The sequence below is a fragment of the Lytechinus variegatus genome, chromosome 4, assembly GCF_018143015.1.
Source record: "Lytechinus variegatus isolate NC3 chromosome 4, Lvar_3.0, whole genome shotgun sequence".
In the NCBI taxonomy this organism is placed as follows: domain Eukaryota; kingdom Metazoa; phylum Echinodermata; class Echinoidea; order Temnopleuroida; family Toxopneustidae; genus Lytechinus; species Lytechinus variegatus.
Genome location: NC_054743.1, coordinates 52,419,162 through 52,439,181, shown reverse-complemented (window position 1 = coordinate 52,439,181; position 20,020 = coordinate 52,419,162). Strand labels below are relative to the sequence as shown.

General features: G+C 35.6%; 1 protein-coding gene across 1 annotated transcript; it reads right to left on the bottom strand.

Moving 5' to 3' along the window:
• On the bottom strand, positions 1–19,587 carry LOC121414303 (tumor necrosis factor alpha-induced protein 3-like). Its single transcript, XM_041607431.1, has 8 exons — positions 18,466–19,587; positions 17,432–17,673; positions 16,772–16,946; positions 16,003–16,199; positions 13,068–15,471; positions 12,512–12,604; positions 10,495–11,006; positions 1–1,316 (listed from the first exon to the last, which is right to left on the bottom strand). The coding sequence occupies exons 2-8, from the start codon at positions 17,597–17,599 to the stop codon at positions 1,299–1,301; spliced, it is 3,567 nt and encodes a 1,188-aa protein (XP_041463365.1). The 5' UTR covers positions 17,600–17,673; positions 18,466–19,587; the 3' UTR covers positions 1–1,298.
• Positions 19,588–20,020: the final 433 nt, after the last annotated feature.

The following is a 20,020-nucleotide window of genomic DNA, read 5'->3' as shown; positions in this document are numbered from 1 at the left end:
CATTTACATGCATTAGTTTATATTTCAATATTCTTTACAGCATTGAAATATATGTGATTAATGCCTAATCTGTGTTTATAAGCACATGGTGCCGGCCTCTGTTTGCGTCAAAGTGGTTGTGGCACCTAATGGCACCAATAAGGTAGCTTGTGGCGTACAATGGTTCAGACTGCCTCCCAATTGGTGCATGGTGGCTCCAGCCCTGTGAACTACTAGCATTACCAACAATTTCATATCACATTGAATTTTTGAATGTTAGTTTGTCTCATGTATCTGTGTTGTATCTTTGAACAGGAATACTACTTGCTTTCATTCCAACAGGGAGGCTCGCAATAGACTAGAAGTTTGATATTTTCACCATTTGGAACTATGTTAATTATTAAGATTTAATAGGTGATAATTTTAAATGTTATCACCATTTCCCAAAGATGACATGGAAACAAATTGAAAATAACAAGATGAGTTTTACGTGTTTTAAAACTGTACGAAACACAAAAATAATCAGGTTTTAATATCATGCCTACATTTTACATTAATTTCCAATAAAACTTTATCATATTTGGAAACGGAAATCATATCCAAAATCATTTATTTCATAGTAAGTTGGGCATATTCATGTAGGTCATGAAAATCTTGTGGGTTATTCATCCCAAATACATGTATTTTCTGACATATGGTATATAGTAACAAATTATGCTTTGAATTGTGAAAATAAATTACATAATCAAATAATCCTACATGTGTTGCAAATACTTTTGTATTGAAAATTGGAGAGAGAAAACTAATGCTCATCAAAATCAATGACTAAATATAAGTTTAGTGAAAACATGCATGCATTCTAAATTGTATTTTAAATTAAAACTGTTCCCCATTAATGCTGCTGATATTGACAAATTTTTCAAAGATTGATTAGCTTACTCCCCCCCGCCCATTTCTCCAGTCCTCGATCACAGAATATAAATTCAATCAAGAAAACAAACTTCTATTTCAGCTATTGGTCACATGAATATGAACAATAATATATATTTTTACAAGGAAATATTTTGCTATTTTGAACAAATATATTTCACAATTTATTTTTGAAATAAATGAACATATGAGTTAATATTACAAAAATAAATTACTTTTGTACATTTGGATTCTATATACATGATTAATTTCTTCATTCTATTCCATTTTATCTGTAGATGATGGTTTCTTGTATAGCACCAGCATATGCCTCTGCTGGAAACTTGTGATGTTTACTTAACAATAGGAAATCACTTTCAGTCAGTCACTTCCACTATAGCTACAGAGCTCTAAACTAAATCTTTTTGGTTCATTAATTTCCGAAAGCAACCATTACAATATCCCCTGCACTGATCATTACCGAAGTTAGAACATGTATCATTATGACATCTAGGTGCTGAAATCGGGAAAATATCATCCTGTTGCCCAAGCAGCGGCTCTCTCTTGGATGTTCTGGACGATGGTGTGGACCGATCCCGCGCGCCAGCAGATGCGCGACTCTTCTTCTTGTCCTTGTAGGCTGGGTAGCAGTCATTGCAGTAGCCTTCCATGATCTGAGGGTTAGCCTGGTTGTGGCAATCTTGGCTGCTGCACTTCTGGTAGTTGGACGCACGTGCCGCTGATCTGGAGGTAGTGCTGGTACCAGAGATTACAGCCGATTGGGACTTCGGAGGGAGGGTGTGACTACTACGAGACGACTTCTTTAGTGGAGCAGAACTGCTAGTGAAATTTTTCTGTCTAGGAAGGACGACTTCCCGGTCAAAACACTGAGTGCAGAGGTTACCGTATTGTGGATTTCCATACATGTTATATGGGCAACCTAGATGAGAGAATTCAGTATACAGATTCTGAATGTTTGTAGGTAAGGTGATTCATATCCCATTCAATAAATTGAACCCTTCTACATTGCATTTACAGCACGTAAGCAATGACTAAATAGTTCTATGTGTCCTAGATATCAGAATTTCTGAAGAAGAAATTTCATATTGTAATCCCATCAGCAAATTTATGCCTACATGTACACAAAGTAAGACATATACTTTAATTTGTATTTGACTGTTTGGGGAGTGTTGCTAATTTTCAACACATTTGAGTACACACCGCTGTGACAGTACTCAAACAGATGCCGATGTTTTTTCCATATTTGCTACGTTAGGCAAAAAAGTAATATGCAGCCTTAAGAGGCATACAATACAGCAAAACATTTAGTTAAAATCACACTTAAGCTTATGAGCTTGTTGGAGCTTGTAAGAAGTTGTGCACATTAAAACAAAGTGATGCAAGTTAATTTGAGGTACCGGTAAATCAGGCAGTAATGCTGTGTTGACCTATGCCAAATCTGCTTGATGTTGCTTGTCCTTACTCGTATTTGAGTTAGACTGCATATTAATCTTGTATTAACTTGTTTCATTGTGTGGTGTGCCTGCATTCAGGCAATCCAGAGCTCAACACAACATGCAAAGGAGTGAGCCAGGCTTACAGTAGGGGAATTTCACAGTGAAACATAACAATGAAGGTTTGGTGAAAATATTTCAAATACTAGAGTACTAATAGTCTTTGGAGCAGCTTCTACATATGTCAAGTCATATTAATTCCATATTGAAATTTTTAAAGCAGACCGAAATCAATTTTACCTGTGCATTCAAAGTATCTGACATATCATTTTGAACAAACTTGAACTATGGGGGAGCTGCTAACATCTTAGACAGCTAGCAGCTGTCTGTTTCAAGGAGTTTCTTCACATTAAATTTTTTTTAGATTTCTCCTCATAAACAGACGGCTCACGATCTTGCAGCCGCCATTAGGAGGTTGACAATGCAAAATCCCCCCCCCCCCTGCAGGGTTCATAGATTTTGTCTTTATTTCATGAAAATATATAAAAAGTACTGGACCAAAATAAAGATTATTATTCCGTTTTGGCCTGAAATGCAACAGAACAGGAAAAAATAAACTTAAATGAAGGCTGTCACGCAACTTCCACTTCCCTGGTTTATCTGAACTTAATACATAAACATATAGCCATTGAGTCCCTGTAGAGATCAGGTTTTTTAAATAGAACTTCGGTCTATGTAATTGGTGAGTGGAGCCAACACAGTTCAGCGGAACAAGCAATATAACAGAGACCAGAGCTTTTGGTCTACTCACATCTTAACTCTCTTTTCTTTGATGGATTTTCATTGATAGCCAACCCTCCCGATCTTAGAGAAGCATTTTATGACAGTGATTTTCACTGGTTATTGTTATAAGCTACTGTAAATCCTTAAGCAGAGAGGAAATCAGTAAGTGAAAATCATGAACAAACTTTTCATGAAAAGATATCTCTTGCATCTGACTCACCTCCTACAGCCTGACACTTGACCCTTTTGATATAGTCATATTGAAACTGACCCTTGATCCCAGCGGAGGAAGGTTTTTCATGGATATCCAGATCTGTAGATTCATATAAAAGAAATTATTGGTATTACAATCAAATAGGAACAAGTCCAACTTAACTTTATACTAGGCCACATATGACTATGTGCAGAAAAATAGGGGAAGCCGATAATGTAAATAATTTGTTTATGCTGTGGAGTTCTTCTATCTTTATTACGCTTTTTTCAAACTAACTTTGGCGCAAGTGCACATCACTCGCGTTGCAATGGCCAGATACGCGATGGGTATGTCCACGCAGCCACTGCTCTGTTGCGTATCATCATAGATACGCAAGATAAAATTTTAAATTTTATCTGAGAGATAAAATGTCATCTCAGAATACCAATTTCATTTTAAGAGATAAAATAAAATAATTTAAAGAAAAAATGTCCTCAGAATACCACCCCAGGTCCATTGCCATGGGGGATAACATCTGAAAATGTGGATCTGACAGTATTTCTGAGATTTTTTGAATAAACACTCTTATAGAGTTAATGTGCTAAAATGCTGCTACATGTATCATTACAGCCGTGCAATGCAATATACATGTAATGAGTGTGTTTCCACCTATTGGTGTATCCAATTCATTTGGATGTATTATAGGCCTTAGTAGGCTTGTCCGATCCGTTTCTACCTCACAGATAGGACAAATTTATTATAAATATTATTTTATAATCAATCACTATCTTTAAGGGTATCACACCTTGTGGATGTTTCATAAGCTCTTTGTAAGTCACGAGTGACTTTATAAGACACTGGTGATCCTTTCCTATGCTAAATGATACACACCAGATTTTCATTGGTGTAGATGTACCTGTTGATATAGTTCTTAAGAAAGGATCACCCGTTTTTCATAAAGCCACTCCTAGTGTTATGAAAATGAAACACCCATCTGGATGTTTCAACCAACAGATGCCGGCATATGGAATGTCATTATCTCATTTAATCCTTTTTTATATATAAACAATTACTCTTTTGCCTTTTTGAGATTTCTTGCTATGGATAATGTGATTTCTTTGTGAAGTTAATGAAAGGCAATGCTTGTTGTGATGAAATATTTTGTTATACAATATTCTGGCTCAAAGTCCAGTTATGAGAGCACCTTTAATGAGAATGCTCTTTATAAACTTCATATTAAATACAAATGAAAGGAACAGGATGTGTTTTGTTGTCATTTGATTTGGAATTCTTACAATTAAAATTCATTAGAGATTGATAACAATTAAAGGTCAAGTCCACCTCAGAAAAAGTTGATTTTAATCAATATAGAAAAATTCAACAAGCATAACACTGAAAATTTCATCAAAATTGGATGTAAAATAAGAAAGTTATGACATTTCAAAGTTTTGCTTATTTTCAACAAAATAGTTATATGAACGAGCCAGTTACATCCAAATGAGAGAGTCGATGTCACTCACTATTTCTTTTTTGTTTTTTATTGTTTGAATTATACAATATTTCAATTTTTACAAATTTGACGAATAGGACCTCCTTGCCTGAATCACAAAATGTTAAAATAATGGAATTCCACATGTTCAGGGAGGAATGAAACTTCACAAAAGAAATAGTGAGTGATGTCATCAACTCTCTCATTTGGATGTAACTGTAACTATTTTGTTGAAAATAAGCGAAATTTTAAAATGCCATAACTTTCTTATTTTACATCCGATTTTGATGAAATTTTCAGTGTTATGCTTGTTGAATTTTTCTCTTTTTATTCAAATCAAGTTTTTTGTTGGGGTGGACTTGTCCTTTAAAATGCAACTGGCAGGAATTCTGGTCATGTATAGGATTCATATCAGTATTCAGGAAGAACATAATTCTCAATATATAAATTTTAATACCAGTAACGATTTTTTAAATAATCTTATACATTTTAATTTTCTCATTACCATTTTTTTTTTCAGTTTTCAATTTGTGGATACATTTCATTGCAATTTGTGAGTTCAAAACATGAAAATCTTCCCTTGTAGGAATGACAATATCAAGATTTGACTTTTACAATCTTTGCAATTGATTTCAAATTTATATTTCACAGTTGCAATGGATAGATCAATTTTGAATATAGCAAAGCATAAATATATTGTTTGTTGCAAGAAGGCCAAAATCGATTGAAAATTTGATTAATTGCAAAACATTGATTTAAAGAATTGAATTAAATTAGTCAATTAAAATTGACTAGAAAATGATTGAAATTTTGGCGAGATTCACCACCTTTAGTTGTTTTATGGATGCACAATTATTTGCTCCATCAAATTGATATATTTTTATTCTGAAACAAAATACTTTAATAATCATGTTTTGTCTTGCTTATTTAGAATGCCCCCATGAATTGTAAAACACATGCACTAATTAGAATATTTTTCAAAGTACTTTCAAAAATGAAAAATTCAGTTTTCATATGTGTTCATCATATTCTAAATTTCTTTTCCCCCACTTTAAAGTGGCCTTGATGTTAAATTTCTGAATGTCGATGATGATAATGACAATGACCAAGATGAGGATATTGATGATGATGATGACAAACAAGAATGTAAAAAACAATTAAAAAACAGATTTCTACCTTTCATAAGACAGCATGAAAAATTTCAATGAATTCTATATCTTGTTAAACTTTTCAATTTTATGCTTGACACAACTTGAAAGATTAAATAATTCATGAATCACTGATTACTCTTTCAACATTCATGAATTTACATTTAATCCACAGAGCAAGAGATAAACATGTAGTACTGCAAACACAATTTGAAAATCATTGAGGATGAGAAGTGCCATTATACTTTGTACATCAAAACATTCATCATACATCTTTTAAGATCTTTATACGTCATTAAATATACATGTATACTCTTGAATATTTGTCACATGGTAAATCTATTTTGATAAGCTATATACAGTTCATGTAGAGTGAAGTCAAAGAAGAAGAGTGAAGCCATATACTACATACATGTAATTTTATTTTCAAATTAAAATTAGGCCTATATTTTTACATGATTAATAGATCCCATCAATCAAATCAACTTTGAGCAAATTATACTACATTTAAATGAGTTGCTTCTAGTCCAGCAAACATATCTAGTCTGAAAAATCTTATTATATATTATTCTAAGATATACACTACAGCTCATATTATTTTACTACCGGTAATTATATATGTATACACTGACATACAGTTAACGATTGCCAAATTAGGAGACCTAGCCTCATTACCAGGTCCCTTGGAGAGGACCTTAAGCCGTTGGTCCCCTGGTTGCTTGCTCACAGGCATTCGTGCTTTCTTATCAGTCAGGTAAAACCTCAGTATGACATATCATAGTATATCAATCTTCTAGGAATTGATTGAATGGGTATTTATACTCGAGAGTATCATTACAAGTTGTAAACCCAATCTGGCATCTACATTATACAAAACTTCACTTGAAAAGCTAGAACTTACCGGTACTTACTTTTAGTGATTCACAAAGTGTAAAGTGGCATATAGCACATAATTTTGTACAAATTATATTAGCAACAATTTCAGTCATTAATAATTTAGCTAACTTGAGAGAACCATTTTGTGCAAGATTACATTAGGCTGTAGAGTGCGTCCCACAAAAAAAATATGTAACCAAGAATTATTGATGATTTATCAGCAAGTTTATCACATAACCTGTAGACAAAGACTTATAGTTATAAAGCTTAGATTCTCCTTTCATTTTTTCTAACTGAAGATGATCCCTTAATCACACGTGAAATAATAATCATTTTGAAGAAAAGAAACCAAAAAACGTTACTTGGCAGAGGGAATCTGAATTTTAAAAACAAAATCATGTGCCTAAAAATGTTAATATCTGATCTTTAATTTAATACCTCAGTCAAAGTAAATGGTGAAGAAATAAGGGAACTTTTTGTTTAAATAATGTTTGAATCCCAAGAACATGATAAATCATCAATAATGAAATGATCAGTTTTTGTTTTCTCTCTTGGCACTGTATGATATTTGAGGTATCCAAATGAGTGTCAAAAAACAGCTTTACATTGGACGAGTCTAGATACATGAGAGTAGCTGACCCAACAAATCGCAATTTATTTGTTACATTGATTAATGATAATAATAACTGGCATTTATATAGCGCTTTATCAATCTACGACTGTTCAAAGCGCTTCACAATTATTATTACCGGTCACTGGATTCATAGCATTCCAAGCAGCCTGTTAAGCATCAATCATCACATTATATTGCTATTAAGAAATGGAAATATTTTTTTTGGTGAGATTTAAGGTCCCGGGGGGGGGGGGGGTGTTGTAACCACCCTCTCCCCTGGGCTGCTGTACAAAATTCAAGGGGAGTCACTTCCCATGCATTCATTACAAAATTTTCATGAATTACATTTACATGCATTAGTTTATATTTCAATATTCTTTACAGCATTGAAATATATGTGATTAATGCCTAATCTGTGTTTATACAAAATCGCACATGGTGCCGGCCTCTGTTTGCGTCAAAGTGGTTGTGGCACCTAATGGCACCAATAAGGTAGCTTGTGGCGTACAATGGTTCAGACTGCCTCCCAATTGGTGCATGGTGGCTCCAGCCCTGTGAACTACTAGCATTACCAACAATTTCATATCACATTGAATTTTTGAATGTTAGTTTGTCTCATGTATCTGTGTTGTATCTTTGAACAGGAATACTACTTGCTTTCATTCCAACAGGGAGGCTCGCAATAGACTAGAAGTTTGATATTTTCACCATTTGGAACTATGTTAATTATTAAGATTTAATAGGTGATGATAATTTTAAATGTTATCACCATTTCCCAAAGATGACATGGAAACAAATTGAAAATAACAAGATGAGTTTTACGTGTTTTAAAACTGTACGAAACACAAAAATAATCAGGTTTTAATATCATGCCTACATTTTACATTAATTTCCAATAAAACTTTATCATATTTGGAAACGGAAATCATATCCAAAATCATTTATTTCATAGTAAGTTGGGCATATTCATGTAGGTCATGAAAATCTTGTGGGTTATTCATCCCAAATACATGTATTTTCTGACATATGGTATATAGTAAAAAATTATGCTTTGAATTGTGAAAATAAATTACATAATCAAATAATCCTACATGTGTTGCAAATACTTTTGTATTGAAAATTGGAGAGAGAAAACTAATGCTCATCAAAATCAATGACTAAATATAAGTTTAGTGAAAACATGCATGCATTCTAAATTGTATTTTAAATTAAAACTGTTCCCCCATTAATGCTGCTGATATTGACAAATTTTTCAAAGATTGATTAGCTTACTCCCCCCCCCCCCCCGCCCATTTCTCCAGTCCTCGATCACAGAATATAAATTCAATCAAGAAAACAAACTTCTATTTCAGCTATTGGTCACATGAATATGAACAATAATATATATTTTTACAAGGAAATATTTTGCTATTTTGAACAAATTTATTTCACAATTTATTTTTGAAATAAATGAACATATGAGTTAATATTACAAAAATAAATTACTTTTGTACATTTGGATTCTATATACATGATTAATTTCTTCATTCTATTCCATTTTATCTGTAGATGATGGTTTCTTGTATAGCACCAGCATATGCCTCTGCTGGAAACTTGTGATGTTTACTTAACAATAGGAAATCACTTTCAGTCAGTCACTTCCACTACAGTGCGTATCAAAAAAAACGGGACAGATTTGAAAAGTCTATAAAATTTTAGTTTCAAATTATTATGTCTATATTTTGGTGTTAATAGGTGCTCTAAGGTCTTGTCTTTCAAATGCTATCAAAAAAATTTAGTTTCGTTCATGATTGAGCGAACACGGGACGTTTTTGTTGGGGGTTCAAAAAGAGGCTTGCGCCAGAATTGCAGAATATGAGTAATATGATGTTCGGACTTCTTGCTAATTAGCAGACTTCCTCTTAACCTTTTTTATTATCTTTGCCATAATTTTCAAATCATGCGGTCAAAATTCATTTTCAGATCTATTTATTTGCTTGAATTATTCTGTTATTTCTTTTTAATATGCTCTCTGTTAACTTTGGATATTCCTTCTTCAAGCTAAAATTTTTTTTTCAACCAAATTATGGGAGAGCATGGATTTTTTCTCAAATCTTTTCATTATGTGCTACAAAGGTTGTCGTGCCTTTTGAACAAAGCCACACAGATGGGCGGGCGCTCGGGTTGCTCCCCCCCCCCTCAATTAAAAAAAAATCATGACCAAGAAAAAACGTGGACAGGAAATAAGGAAATATAGAAAGTAAAATATGATATCATTTTCTGAATATTATGTCAAAATCTATCTCAAAATTTGATATTGTAATTAAAAAAAGTGGGAATATTTGCGTGCTCACTTCGCTCGCTCACAACTTTTTAATACATTTTACCCGATCTGCCATATCTAGCTCCCTCAAAATTAATTCAATACACCATTGTCATTGAAAACATGAATCCCTTCCTGTGTTTCCTGTCAAGCAATTAAACTTGGTCAAGGAATTAATGACCCCTTGAAAAATAGATTCATGTCTTTTAAAGGTACATAACATTATTTGTTTCACATAATAAAACGATTTGAATAATCACAAGTTTTCCAAAAAAATAATTCAAATCTTCTTGCTTGGGTTGACAAAAAAATCTTCCTTTCTCAGTTACCTATGAAGGAAAATTAAAGGTAAGAGAAGTTTAAATGAAAAAACAAAATAATTCAATTAAATAAATAACTTTGTAAATGAAATTTGACAGCATAATTCGAAAATTGTGGCACAGATAATGAAAAGGTCAAGAGGAAGTCTCCTGATTAGCAAGAAGTTTGATCATTGTATTACACATATTCTGCAATTCTGGCGCAAGCCTCTTTTTGAACCCCCAACAAAAACGTCCCGTGTTCGCTCAAGCATGAATAAAATTCATTTTTTTTTAATTGCATTTCAAGGATAAGACCTTAGAGCATCTATCAACACCAAAATATAGACATCATTATTTGAAAAAAAAACATTTATAGACTTTTCAAATCTGTCCCGTTTTTTTGATACGCACTGTATAGCTACAGAGCTCTAAACTAAATCTTTTTGGTTCATTAATTTCCGAAAGCAACCATTACAATATCCCCTGCACTGATCATTACCGAAGTTAGAACATGTATCATTATGACATCTAGGTGCTGAAATCGGGAAAATATCATCCTGTTGCCCAAGCAGCAGCTCTCTCTTGGATGTTCTGGACGATGGTGCGGACCGATCCCGCGCGCCAGCAGATGCGCGACTCTTCTTCTTGTCCTTGTAGGCTGGGTAGCAGTCATTGCAGTAGCCTTCCATGATCTGAGGGTTAGCCTGGTTGTGGCAATCTTGGCTGCTGCACTTCTGGTAGTTGGACGCACGTGCCGCTGATCTGGAGGTAGTGCTGGTACCAGAGATTACAGCCGATTGGGACTTCGGAGGGAGGGTGTGACTACTACGAGACGACTTCTTTAGTGGAGCAGAACTGCTAGTGAAATTTTTCTGTCTAGGAAGGACGACTTCCCGGTCAAAACACTGAGTGCAGAGGTTACCGTATTGTGGATTTCCATACATGTTATATGGGCAACCTAGATGAGAGAATTCAGTATACAGAATGTTTGTAGGTAAGGTGATTCATATCCCATTCAATAAATTGAACCCTTCTACATTGCATTTACAGCACGTAAGCAATGACTAAATAGTTCTATGTGTCCTAGATATCAGAATTTCTGAAGAAGAAATTTCATATTGTAATCCCATCAGCAAATTTATGCCTACATGTACACAAAGTAAGACATATACTTTAATTTGTATTTGACTGTTTGGGGAGTGTTGCTAATTTTCAACACATTTGAGTACACACCGCTGTGACAGTACTCAAACAGATGCCGATGTTTTTTCCATATTTGCTACGTTAGGCAAAAAAGTAATATGCAGCCTTAAGAGGCATACAATACAGCAAAACATTTAGTTAAAATCACACTTAAGCTTATGAGCTTGTTGGAGCTTGTAAGAAGTTGTGCACATTAAAACAAAGTGATGCAAGTTAATTTGAGGTAAATCAGGCAGTAATGCTGTGTTGACCTATGCCAAATCTGCTTGATGTTGCTTGTCCTTACTCGTATTTGAGTTAGACTGCATATTAATCTTGTATTAACTTGTTTCATTGTGTGGTGTGCCTGCATTCAGGCAATCCAGAGCTCAACACAACATGCAAAGGAGTGAGCCAGGCTTACAGTAGGGGAATTTCACAGTGAAACATAACAATGAAGGTTTGGTGAAAATATTTCAAATACTAGAGTACTAATAGTCTTTGGAGCAGCTTCTACATATGTCAAGTCATATTAATTCCATATTGAAATTTTTAAAGCAGACCGAAATCAATTTTACCTGTGCATTCAAAGTATCTGACATATCATTTTGAACAAACTTGAACTATGGGGGAGCTGCTAACATCTTAGACAGCTAGCAGCTGTCTGTTTCAAGGAGTTTCTTCACATTAAATTTTTTTTAGATTTCTCCTCATAAACAGACGGCTCACGATCTTGCAGCCGCCATTAGGAGGTTGACAATGCAAAATCCCCCCCCCCCCTGCAGGGTTCATAGATTTTGTCTTTATTTCATGAAAATATATAAAAAGTACTGGACCAAAATAAAGATTATTATTCCGTTTTGGCCTGAAATGCAACAGAACAGGAAAAAATAAACTTAAATGAAGGCTGTCACGCAACTTCCACTTCCCTGGTTTATCTGAACTTAATACATAAACATATAGCCATTGAGTCCCTGTAGAGATCAGGTTTTTTAAATAGAACTTCGGTCTATGTAATTGGTGAGTGGAGCCAACACAGTTCAGCGGAACAAGCAATATAACAGAGACCAGAGCTTTTGGTCTACTCACATCTTAACTCTCTTTTCTTTGATGGATTTTCATTGATAGCCAACCCTCCCGATCTTAGAGAAGCATTTTATGACAGTGATTTTCACTGGTTATTGTTATAAGCTACTGTAAATCCTTAAGCAGAGAGGAAATCAGTAAGTGAAAATCATGAACAAACTTTTCATGAAAAGATATCTCTTGCATCTGACTCACCTCCTACAGCCTGACACTTGACCCTTTTGATATAGTCATATTGAAACTGACCCTTGATCCCAGCGGAGGAAGGTTTTTCATGGATATCCAGATCTGTAGATTCATATAAAAGAAATTATTGGTATTACAATCAAATAGGAACAAGTCCAACTTAACTTTATACTAGGCCACATATGACTATGTGCAGAAAAATAGGGGAAGCCGATAATGTAAATAATTTGTTTATGCTGTGGAGTTCTATCTTTATTACGCTTTTTTACCATGCTTTAATGGTGAGGATAAAAATATCTATTATTTTTTTCATTATTCCAACACATAGTTTGAGTTAAACTCTAAGTTCAGAATACAATTGCTTAACCTATGTGTACATGTACATGGATTTCAATAAAAGAGATTAAATTTAACTTAAGCTGATGGGAGTAAAAATGACAGAGTATGATTCAGCATATTCCAGTCAGGCATAAATTTCTATCTACATATTGAACAGCTTACACATTGAACAGCTTAAACATTCTCTTGTAACAAGGATGAAATAAAAATGGAATGGCAAGCTTACTTCTAACTGTTTCAGTTGGTGGGTCATACGGATCTCTTCCAGTCTCTAAGGCGATTGGTGACATCTCATCATTCTCTAAAGCTTTACGGACAGCAGGAGTCTTGGAAACGGCGCCCTCTCCATGAACAGACTTGATGGCAGCCTCCATCTGATTGACCTTATCAACAAAGCTCAGGCATCTTCTACAGGCAATGTAAGTAGGAGGAACTGCAGGGTTCTTACAACAAGGATGTGAACAGATCTCCGGAGTTGTCCTAGCCATTTGGCTTGGTTCAACAGCTTGCGGAACCTCCCTGTGGTTGGAAACTCCATTAGAGCGGTAACCTGACTGGGAGGCGTAGATGCTTTGTGGGGGAGCAGAGGGCTGGACTCTCCCACCCACAGATGGCATGCCTGTTCTTGTGAAGGCCCCTGAGGGTGAAGGTGTGGTGGTTGTTGGGCTATACCTTCTTGAGCTCTCTTCATAGTGAGTGCGACAGAGGTCACCAGATCCAATTTGGAGACGGACACCGTTGCATCCAGGAATGGCACACATGTTCTTCTGCACAGTGAACTGCAGTATTGGTCTGTAGCTGCTGCCTTCTTGATCTTTTGCTCGTTTTCGTTGGGATAAAGGTAGTGCTCTCCTGGTGTCAAGAGGACTAGATCTGCCTGCTATGGATTCCTTGTAGCAGGCAGAACATAATCCATTTTGGCTGGGGTGAGCATACATTTCACATTTAGGTGTACAACACTGCTGAGGCACTTCCTTCAACAGCTGCTTTTGTCTCTCTGCACTGAACCCCCTTGAAATTCCTGGAATATTCTTATCTGGAAGTGGCTGAGGCTTCTTGTCTTTGGTCTTCACTGGTAACCCAGATTCCCAACCAATTTCTGTCTGTCTGCTGAAGCAACCACTGCACAAATCCCCTTTCTCTGGATGACCAGTCAATTCACACTCTGGCATGATACATTTCTTCTTACCTACTGTCAATGGAATTTCTTGTGGGGGAGATCTATCAAGGTATCCCAAAGCCTCAGATCCTGCTGCATTTTGTTGCTCTAGTCCTATCTTGTCTTTGAAGCACTTGCTGCACAAACCATCATAGTTTGGATTACCCGTGAATTCACAGCCTGGGCTGGTGCACTGCTTGCTTCCCACTGTGAATTCATTAACAACGTTAGTGTTCAACATATTATCAGAAGTTTTATCTTCATCTACTTCCATTCCGTTTCCATCCTGCTTAGTGGCAGGGTCAAAGATAACAGGACCTCTTGCATTCAGTCCATAGAATTTGGGACTTGTGCTTAGGTCCTTTAGGCTTGTTGGGTGGCGAGTAGGAGCAGTATCTTCATTCATGAATGTATTCTGGTCATAGCATACCTGACAAAGTCCCTCATACTTTCTCTCTCCACCATTCAAGCAGGAATCAACGCGGCATTTCTTGAAGGCCTGTTTGCCGACCGAAGACATGGCCTTGTAACACCTCTCACAGTACTCATCACTCGCCAAAACTCTCAAGTAGTGACAGCCTGGATTCTTACAAACAAGGGTTGTTCCTGTAGAATACCTAGTATTCTTGGCATCTGATGGTGGTGCCTTAATACCACTTGACAGTAGCGCGGTACTTGATATCATAATACTCTCTTCAGTTTCCATATCAAAGGCATCATTCAGAGGTGATCTTCCAGTTGAAGCAACTGATGGTTCCACTTTGGAATCATGTCCAGGATGTCTTGTGAGCGTTGAATCACCTGCAGCAGCTAGTTTCTCATTCAACTGTTGCGTGCTGATGGCAGACATCATCCCTGCTGCTTTCAGAGCTTCAGCATTCTCAGGATTATGCTGCTCCTCTGAGTACATCCTATACCTTGTCTCTGCAACATTCAAGTAGGACTGAAAGACATCCATTTCCTCCTTGGGGGGATCTGTCGCTAGTCTGGCACACATGATGGGTCGGTCCCCAATCCCTACTTCCTCACAGATCAGGTACATCTGCAGAAGCCTGGTTTCCTGTCCTTCCTCCTCTGGTTTCAAAAAGTGGATCGGAAGGTTTTTCATGACATGGTCGACCAGCGGCACGCAGTAAAACTTGTCTTCCTTTTTGTAGGGTGACGGGGAGGTGCAGAGCAGGGGCGAAAAGTGCATCTGGTGATATCCCAACAAGATGGGATGAGGGACGCATTCCTTGGGATCCCATCCAAGAGGCAAGTAGATACCGTTGAAGTTCATGGGCTGAAGAGATTTGCCTGCTGCATCACGCCACATGTTCTCTGCTACCACGATAATAGGACGTCGCAGGATGTTGGCCATGATGAAGATATGGAATTCCTCCAGACACTCATAGGGCAGGCCCAGCGTTTGATCAATGCGACGTTCAGGGCTGGCGATATCAACTACAATCTTCCATTCTGCTGTCCATTCCTGAAAGAAAAACAATAAATTTCTCAGATTTAAACTGTTTAAGTGCATGTGTTTTTTTTTCAATGAAATATAGGCATCTTTTTTGAGTGAAAAATGATCACACATTGATGATTTTTTTTGTGTGTGTGTGAGAAATATCATTTCAGAAAAGATCACAAATAATGTAATGTTTTGAGCATTTGGGGGTTTGCTGTGCTGGTATGTAATTTGTAATAACCTTGGAAACATGAGATAGAAATTCACTCAAAAGATAAGCAAATCTCAAAGGAAAAGAGAGAATAAATATTGTAGCATGAGATTTTAAAATGAAGAAGTCATATGAAGAAGTAAAAACATCAGGCTACATTCAACTCATATCAAGGCAAAGTCTTAAAGTAAAATTATTAATAAAACACCTACTCTAAAACGAATCACACAAGCATGCAAACCATTGATCTTCACAAATGTATTACAACTGTGCACTTCTTACAAATAAAAAAGATTCATTTTCCAACAGAGTAGCAAATACTTATTTGCCTGTGATAAACATACCTTGGTGTTGTAACGAAAACCTTGACCAGGCATATGCTTAGCATCATAGAGGTTTCTTTCCCGTCTCCATCGCGATTCATTGGCTCCTGCAAACTCTCCCCTCATTACAGTGTGAAGTACTTTACGAAGCCAAAGGTCAGTGTCTTCTACACCCCACAAGGCAAGGGATATGGCATGAAGTAGACAATTTCCATCACCTAAAATACAAATTCAAATTAATATCTAAATAAATAAATATGCCTTCAAGACATGGTAATGATGATGCCAATGATGATGGTGATTGTGATGATGATGATGATGGTGGTGGTAGTGGTGGTGATGGAGATAATGGTGATTATTACTATTGTTAATATTATTCATTTGGCAGTTACATACCTGTAGAGTAATCAATAAGAGTAATAATTATAGTCATATTGCACGATAAAGAAAACAAGACCTATAGATATGAGAGCTTGAGAGGCTGCCTGTGTATTTTAAGGGTTAAATCAATAACCATAACCAACAGGTCTTCCTTCCTGAACCTCCCCAACTCTGATGATCTTGTTTTCCTCAGGGAAATGTCAAAAGGAGACATATTTTCTCTTGAATTCTATTTCCGAAATAGCCACATAATAAAGCATTTACGGTAAACGGAAGATGCAAATAGCCAGTAATACTGGCCCAGTATTCAGTGATCCTCATTCTTATATGCCATCAAATGATCTTAGCGCTGTACAGTTTACTTGAAAACATGAACGAGGTTTAACTACAATAGATGAACTGGACAAACCTGTTGCATTGAGTGGGTAGAGCTTGGTGAAAACAGGACACCAGTTCAATATCTTCTTCTCTTCTAAGAAATGACCAAAAGGAATGTCACACAGCTCCTGCCTCATATACTTGTTGAAGTCTGGGGCAAAGAGCTGCCAGCAGTAGGGCAATATTGCTGTTGCATATGGCATCTCCTGAAAGATCAAAAGAAAATGTGTGGTATATTCAGGAAATAATATTTTATTCACTCAGGGTAGCTTTCAATAAAACTGCTCTACAAGCAGTCCAAGTAAAACAAATTGTGTTATCCTTCTATAATTTAAATGCTAAGTGGCAAACAAGAAGGTATGAGGTCATATTTTGCTACATTGTTTTGTGCGACTCAGCCTTGGATTGAACCCACAAATGAATACGTAGCAGTATCAGAAAAATGTACTTATTCTCAGGAAACCTTTTAAAAACCCAAGTGCTATCGTCACTAAAAATATCATCAGTTCAAATAATCCCTCGTTCTTAACCAAGAATATAACATTCTGAACGTAATATAATCAAAGGTTTAAACTGTCACCCTGAAGTACATGTATCAATTCTTTTTTTTTTATTTAAGCAGAAAATAAAAATACATGTTAACATATTTTAGTGACAGTTCTGTGAAAATCATCTTAAATCATGGACTTACCGCCAAGAACGTTGGTCTGCGCCGGTCTGGTGCCTTGCGGAGGTTGTCCCGTACTTTACTCCATATCCTATTAGTCTTGGTGTGGTCTGCATCTCCTACCTTCAAGGGTAGACCCAGGGGAGAACGCTTCTGACTACCAGTGATATTATCCTCAGGATGAGGTGTCATTTTAATCAATCTCTCCTACACTTTAAAATAGACTTCTAGTTGTTGTTGTCTCGTGAATGGTCGGTGAATTAATTCTATAAATTACAAGGTGAGATGGGATGGATAATTCATACTTCACTTGCGCTAAAATTTTATAGGAAAAAAACATGACTTGAGATTTATCATGCATAGACGGATGAGTCTGTTATCAATAGGCCTACACAAATTAAAACAGACAGTAGGCACATGTATGCTACACACAGTATAAGTCTGTATCAAGAGTATTACCCCCAGTCACAACAGTAAACTGACTCAAGATCAATCTAAGCTATCGGTCCTTGTGGGGAGTCAGTATCATTGGTGTAACTAGACTGTTATTGTTTATGTATTAATACATTTATTACAATATTTGTGCAAATAAGAAAGTTGAATCTGTTTAAATCCTCTACTTTTAATGTCACTAAAATTTGTAAAAAGAAATACATATGAAAAAAAATCACCATACATGCACATGTATTTCAATATGAATAGAAAACTCATTGCTATTTCATTTTAAAGCATAAGCATTTTTCTTTAGATTGATTCTCACTATAAAATTCATTAATTATCAAAAGGGAGAAGTAAGAGTCTTGCACCCCAAAAACATTATCAATATCTTTCAATTTGATAATTAAGAATGATTTCAATACCAGGAAAAACATTCTTAAAAAAAAAACCTGGATGCACATACAATGCCTGATAAATCATTACAGAACACATGAAATGTTCTTTTTATGGACAAAGTGAACAAAATCCACTAAAAAAAAATAAACAAACATACATGCAGTTCAGAACTGCAGATAGAATATAGGACTAGATGACAATTATTAAACTGAACATGTACATACCATACCACAATGCACAAGTCTTGGCGTGATGTACCAAAATTGTAACTAGAGGTTGTACACTCTCCTAGTAAACAATATTCTCAAGAATATGACTGAGAAATGTTTCTAATATTGATGGATGTGCTTAGAATAAACACAAAAAACTTTTCAAAAAGATTTACAATCGGTGGAACTGCAGTAAGCACACAAGCAAAATGTCCCTAACTGTAAATAGAATGCACGGAAGAGAACAGGGTATTCCCCCTACAGTGATGACATCATCATTCCCATTGTATTTGAATCACAGTGTATAGTGAAGTACATGCCCTTATACGGATAACCAAGGATGTCATTATCCCTTTCACAGGAAATGAATTAATGCTTTCCCTCCAGGCTATTGTGGTGGACTTTTCCTGCTACTCATGAACTTGTTTAAATCTTTAATCGATTTGAACCAATGAATGACTTTCACAGGATTTTTTTTCTTACTACACTGGGTTCCAAAAGAAACTTATCAAACTTCACAAGCGCACTACACAAATTCATCTGTCCTTTTTGACTGAGCAGTCAAAATGGACAAAAATTTTGATACAGGCTACGTGTACATGTAGCTTCAATAACTTTTACTAAGTACATTAAGAGATTGGTTTGATAACAAAGAGACTGTCACAATATGGCAAAAGAAAGACTAATGACAATGAGATGGAATTAAACAAACTTACCAGTTTATTAAAAGTTCACAGTATGATCATCAGCATGTTTAATTGATTGCTTCAATCATTTTTTTAGAGGAAGTTTAAATTAATATTTTAAACACACCTATTTAGGTCAAAGAAGCATAATGCATAAATGGACTCAATAGCAGTCAAGCAAAGAATGACCATTTGGTTTTAATCCCATCTCATTTTCATTGTTTTTTTTGTTGTTGTCATTTTGTGACTTTGGATTCCCAAACCAATTTATTTGAAGGGCTACAACCTCTTTATGCTTCATTCCAAGAAAAAGGTGTGGGCACCATAATGATAAATATACAGAAAAAATACTTTTACCCGACTAGCGACCACCTGAAAAGTTTTGTAACAATGTTGAAATGACCTTTGAAGATGCTGTGACACATCAAAGATGTGATAATTGAGCAAAAACAAAAAAGAAACTTATTTATTTGTAAGCTTCTAATTTTTCTCAAACATGGTGTGATAAAACCCCTTACAAATCAAGGTAAGATACCGTTTGGCAACTGTTCATTAATGGAAGCATCCAAATTTTCAAACTTTTCAAAAAAAAACAGTACTCTCACTTCCAAATGACAGCTATTACTAGTAATTTTATTACCAGTAATGTATAACTGCATAATAAAGACAAAAAAACAACAACAGTACTTTCACTTCCAAATGAGAGTTATTAATTTTATAATTGCATAATATAGACAGCAAAGTTTTGCTAGTTACAAGTTACAACAAATGTTGAATATATATTTCAAAATGAGAATACTAAGTCTAAGAAGAGGCTGATAATATGTTACATTAATGGGACTCACGCAAAACATTTTTTTTACAATTTCTATATTGCATGTGTG

What these genes read in the sequence shown, in the direction of transcription:
- LOC121414303 (XM_041607431.1), bottom strand. Translation starts at nt 17,599, where the DNA reads ATGACACCTCATCCTGAGGATAATATCACTGGTAGTCAGAAGCGTTCT. An exon ending in CTACCCACTCAATGCAACAG is followed by an intron (nt 16,200 to 16,771) that starts GTTTGTCCAGTT and finishes TTTGTATTTTAG; the next exon opens with GTGATGGAAATTGTCTACTT. An exon ending in ACCAACTGAAACAGTTAGAA is followed by an intron (nt 12,605 to 13,067) that starts GTAAGCTTGCCA and finishes ATGAATCTACAG; the next exon opens with ATCTGGATATCCATGAAAAA.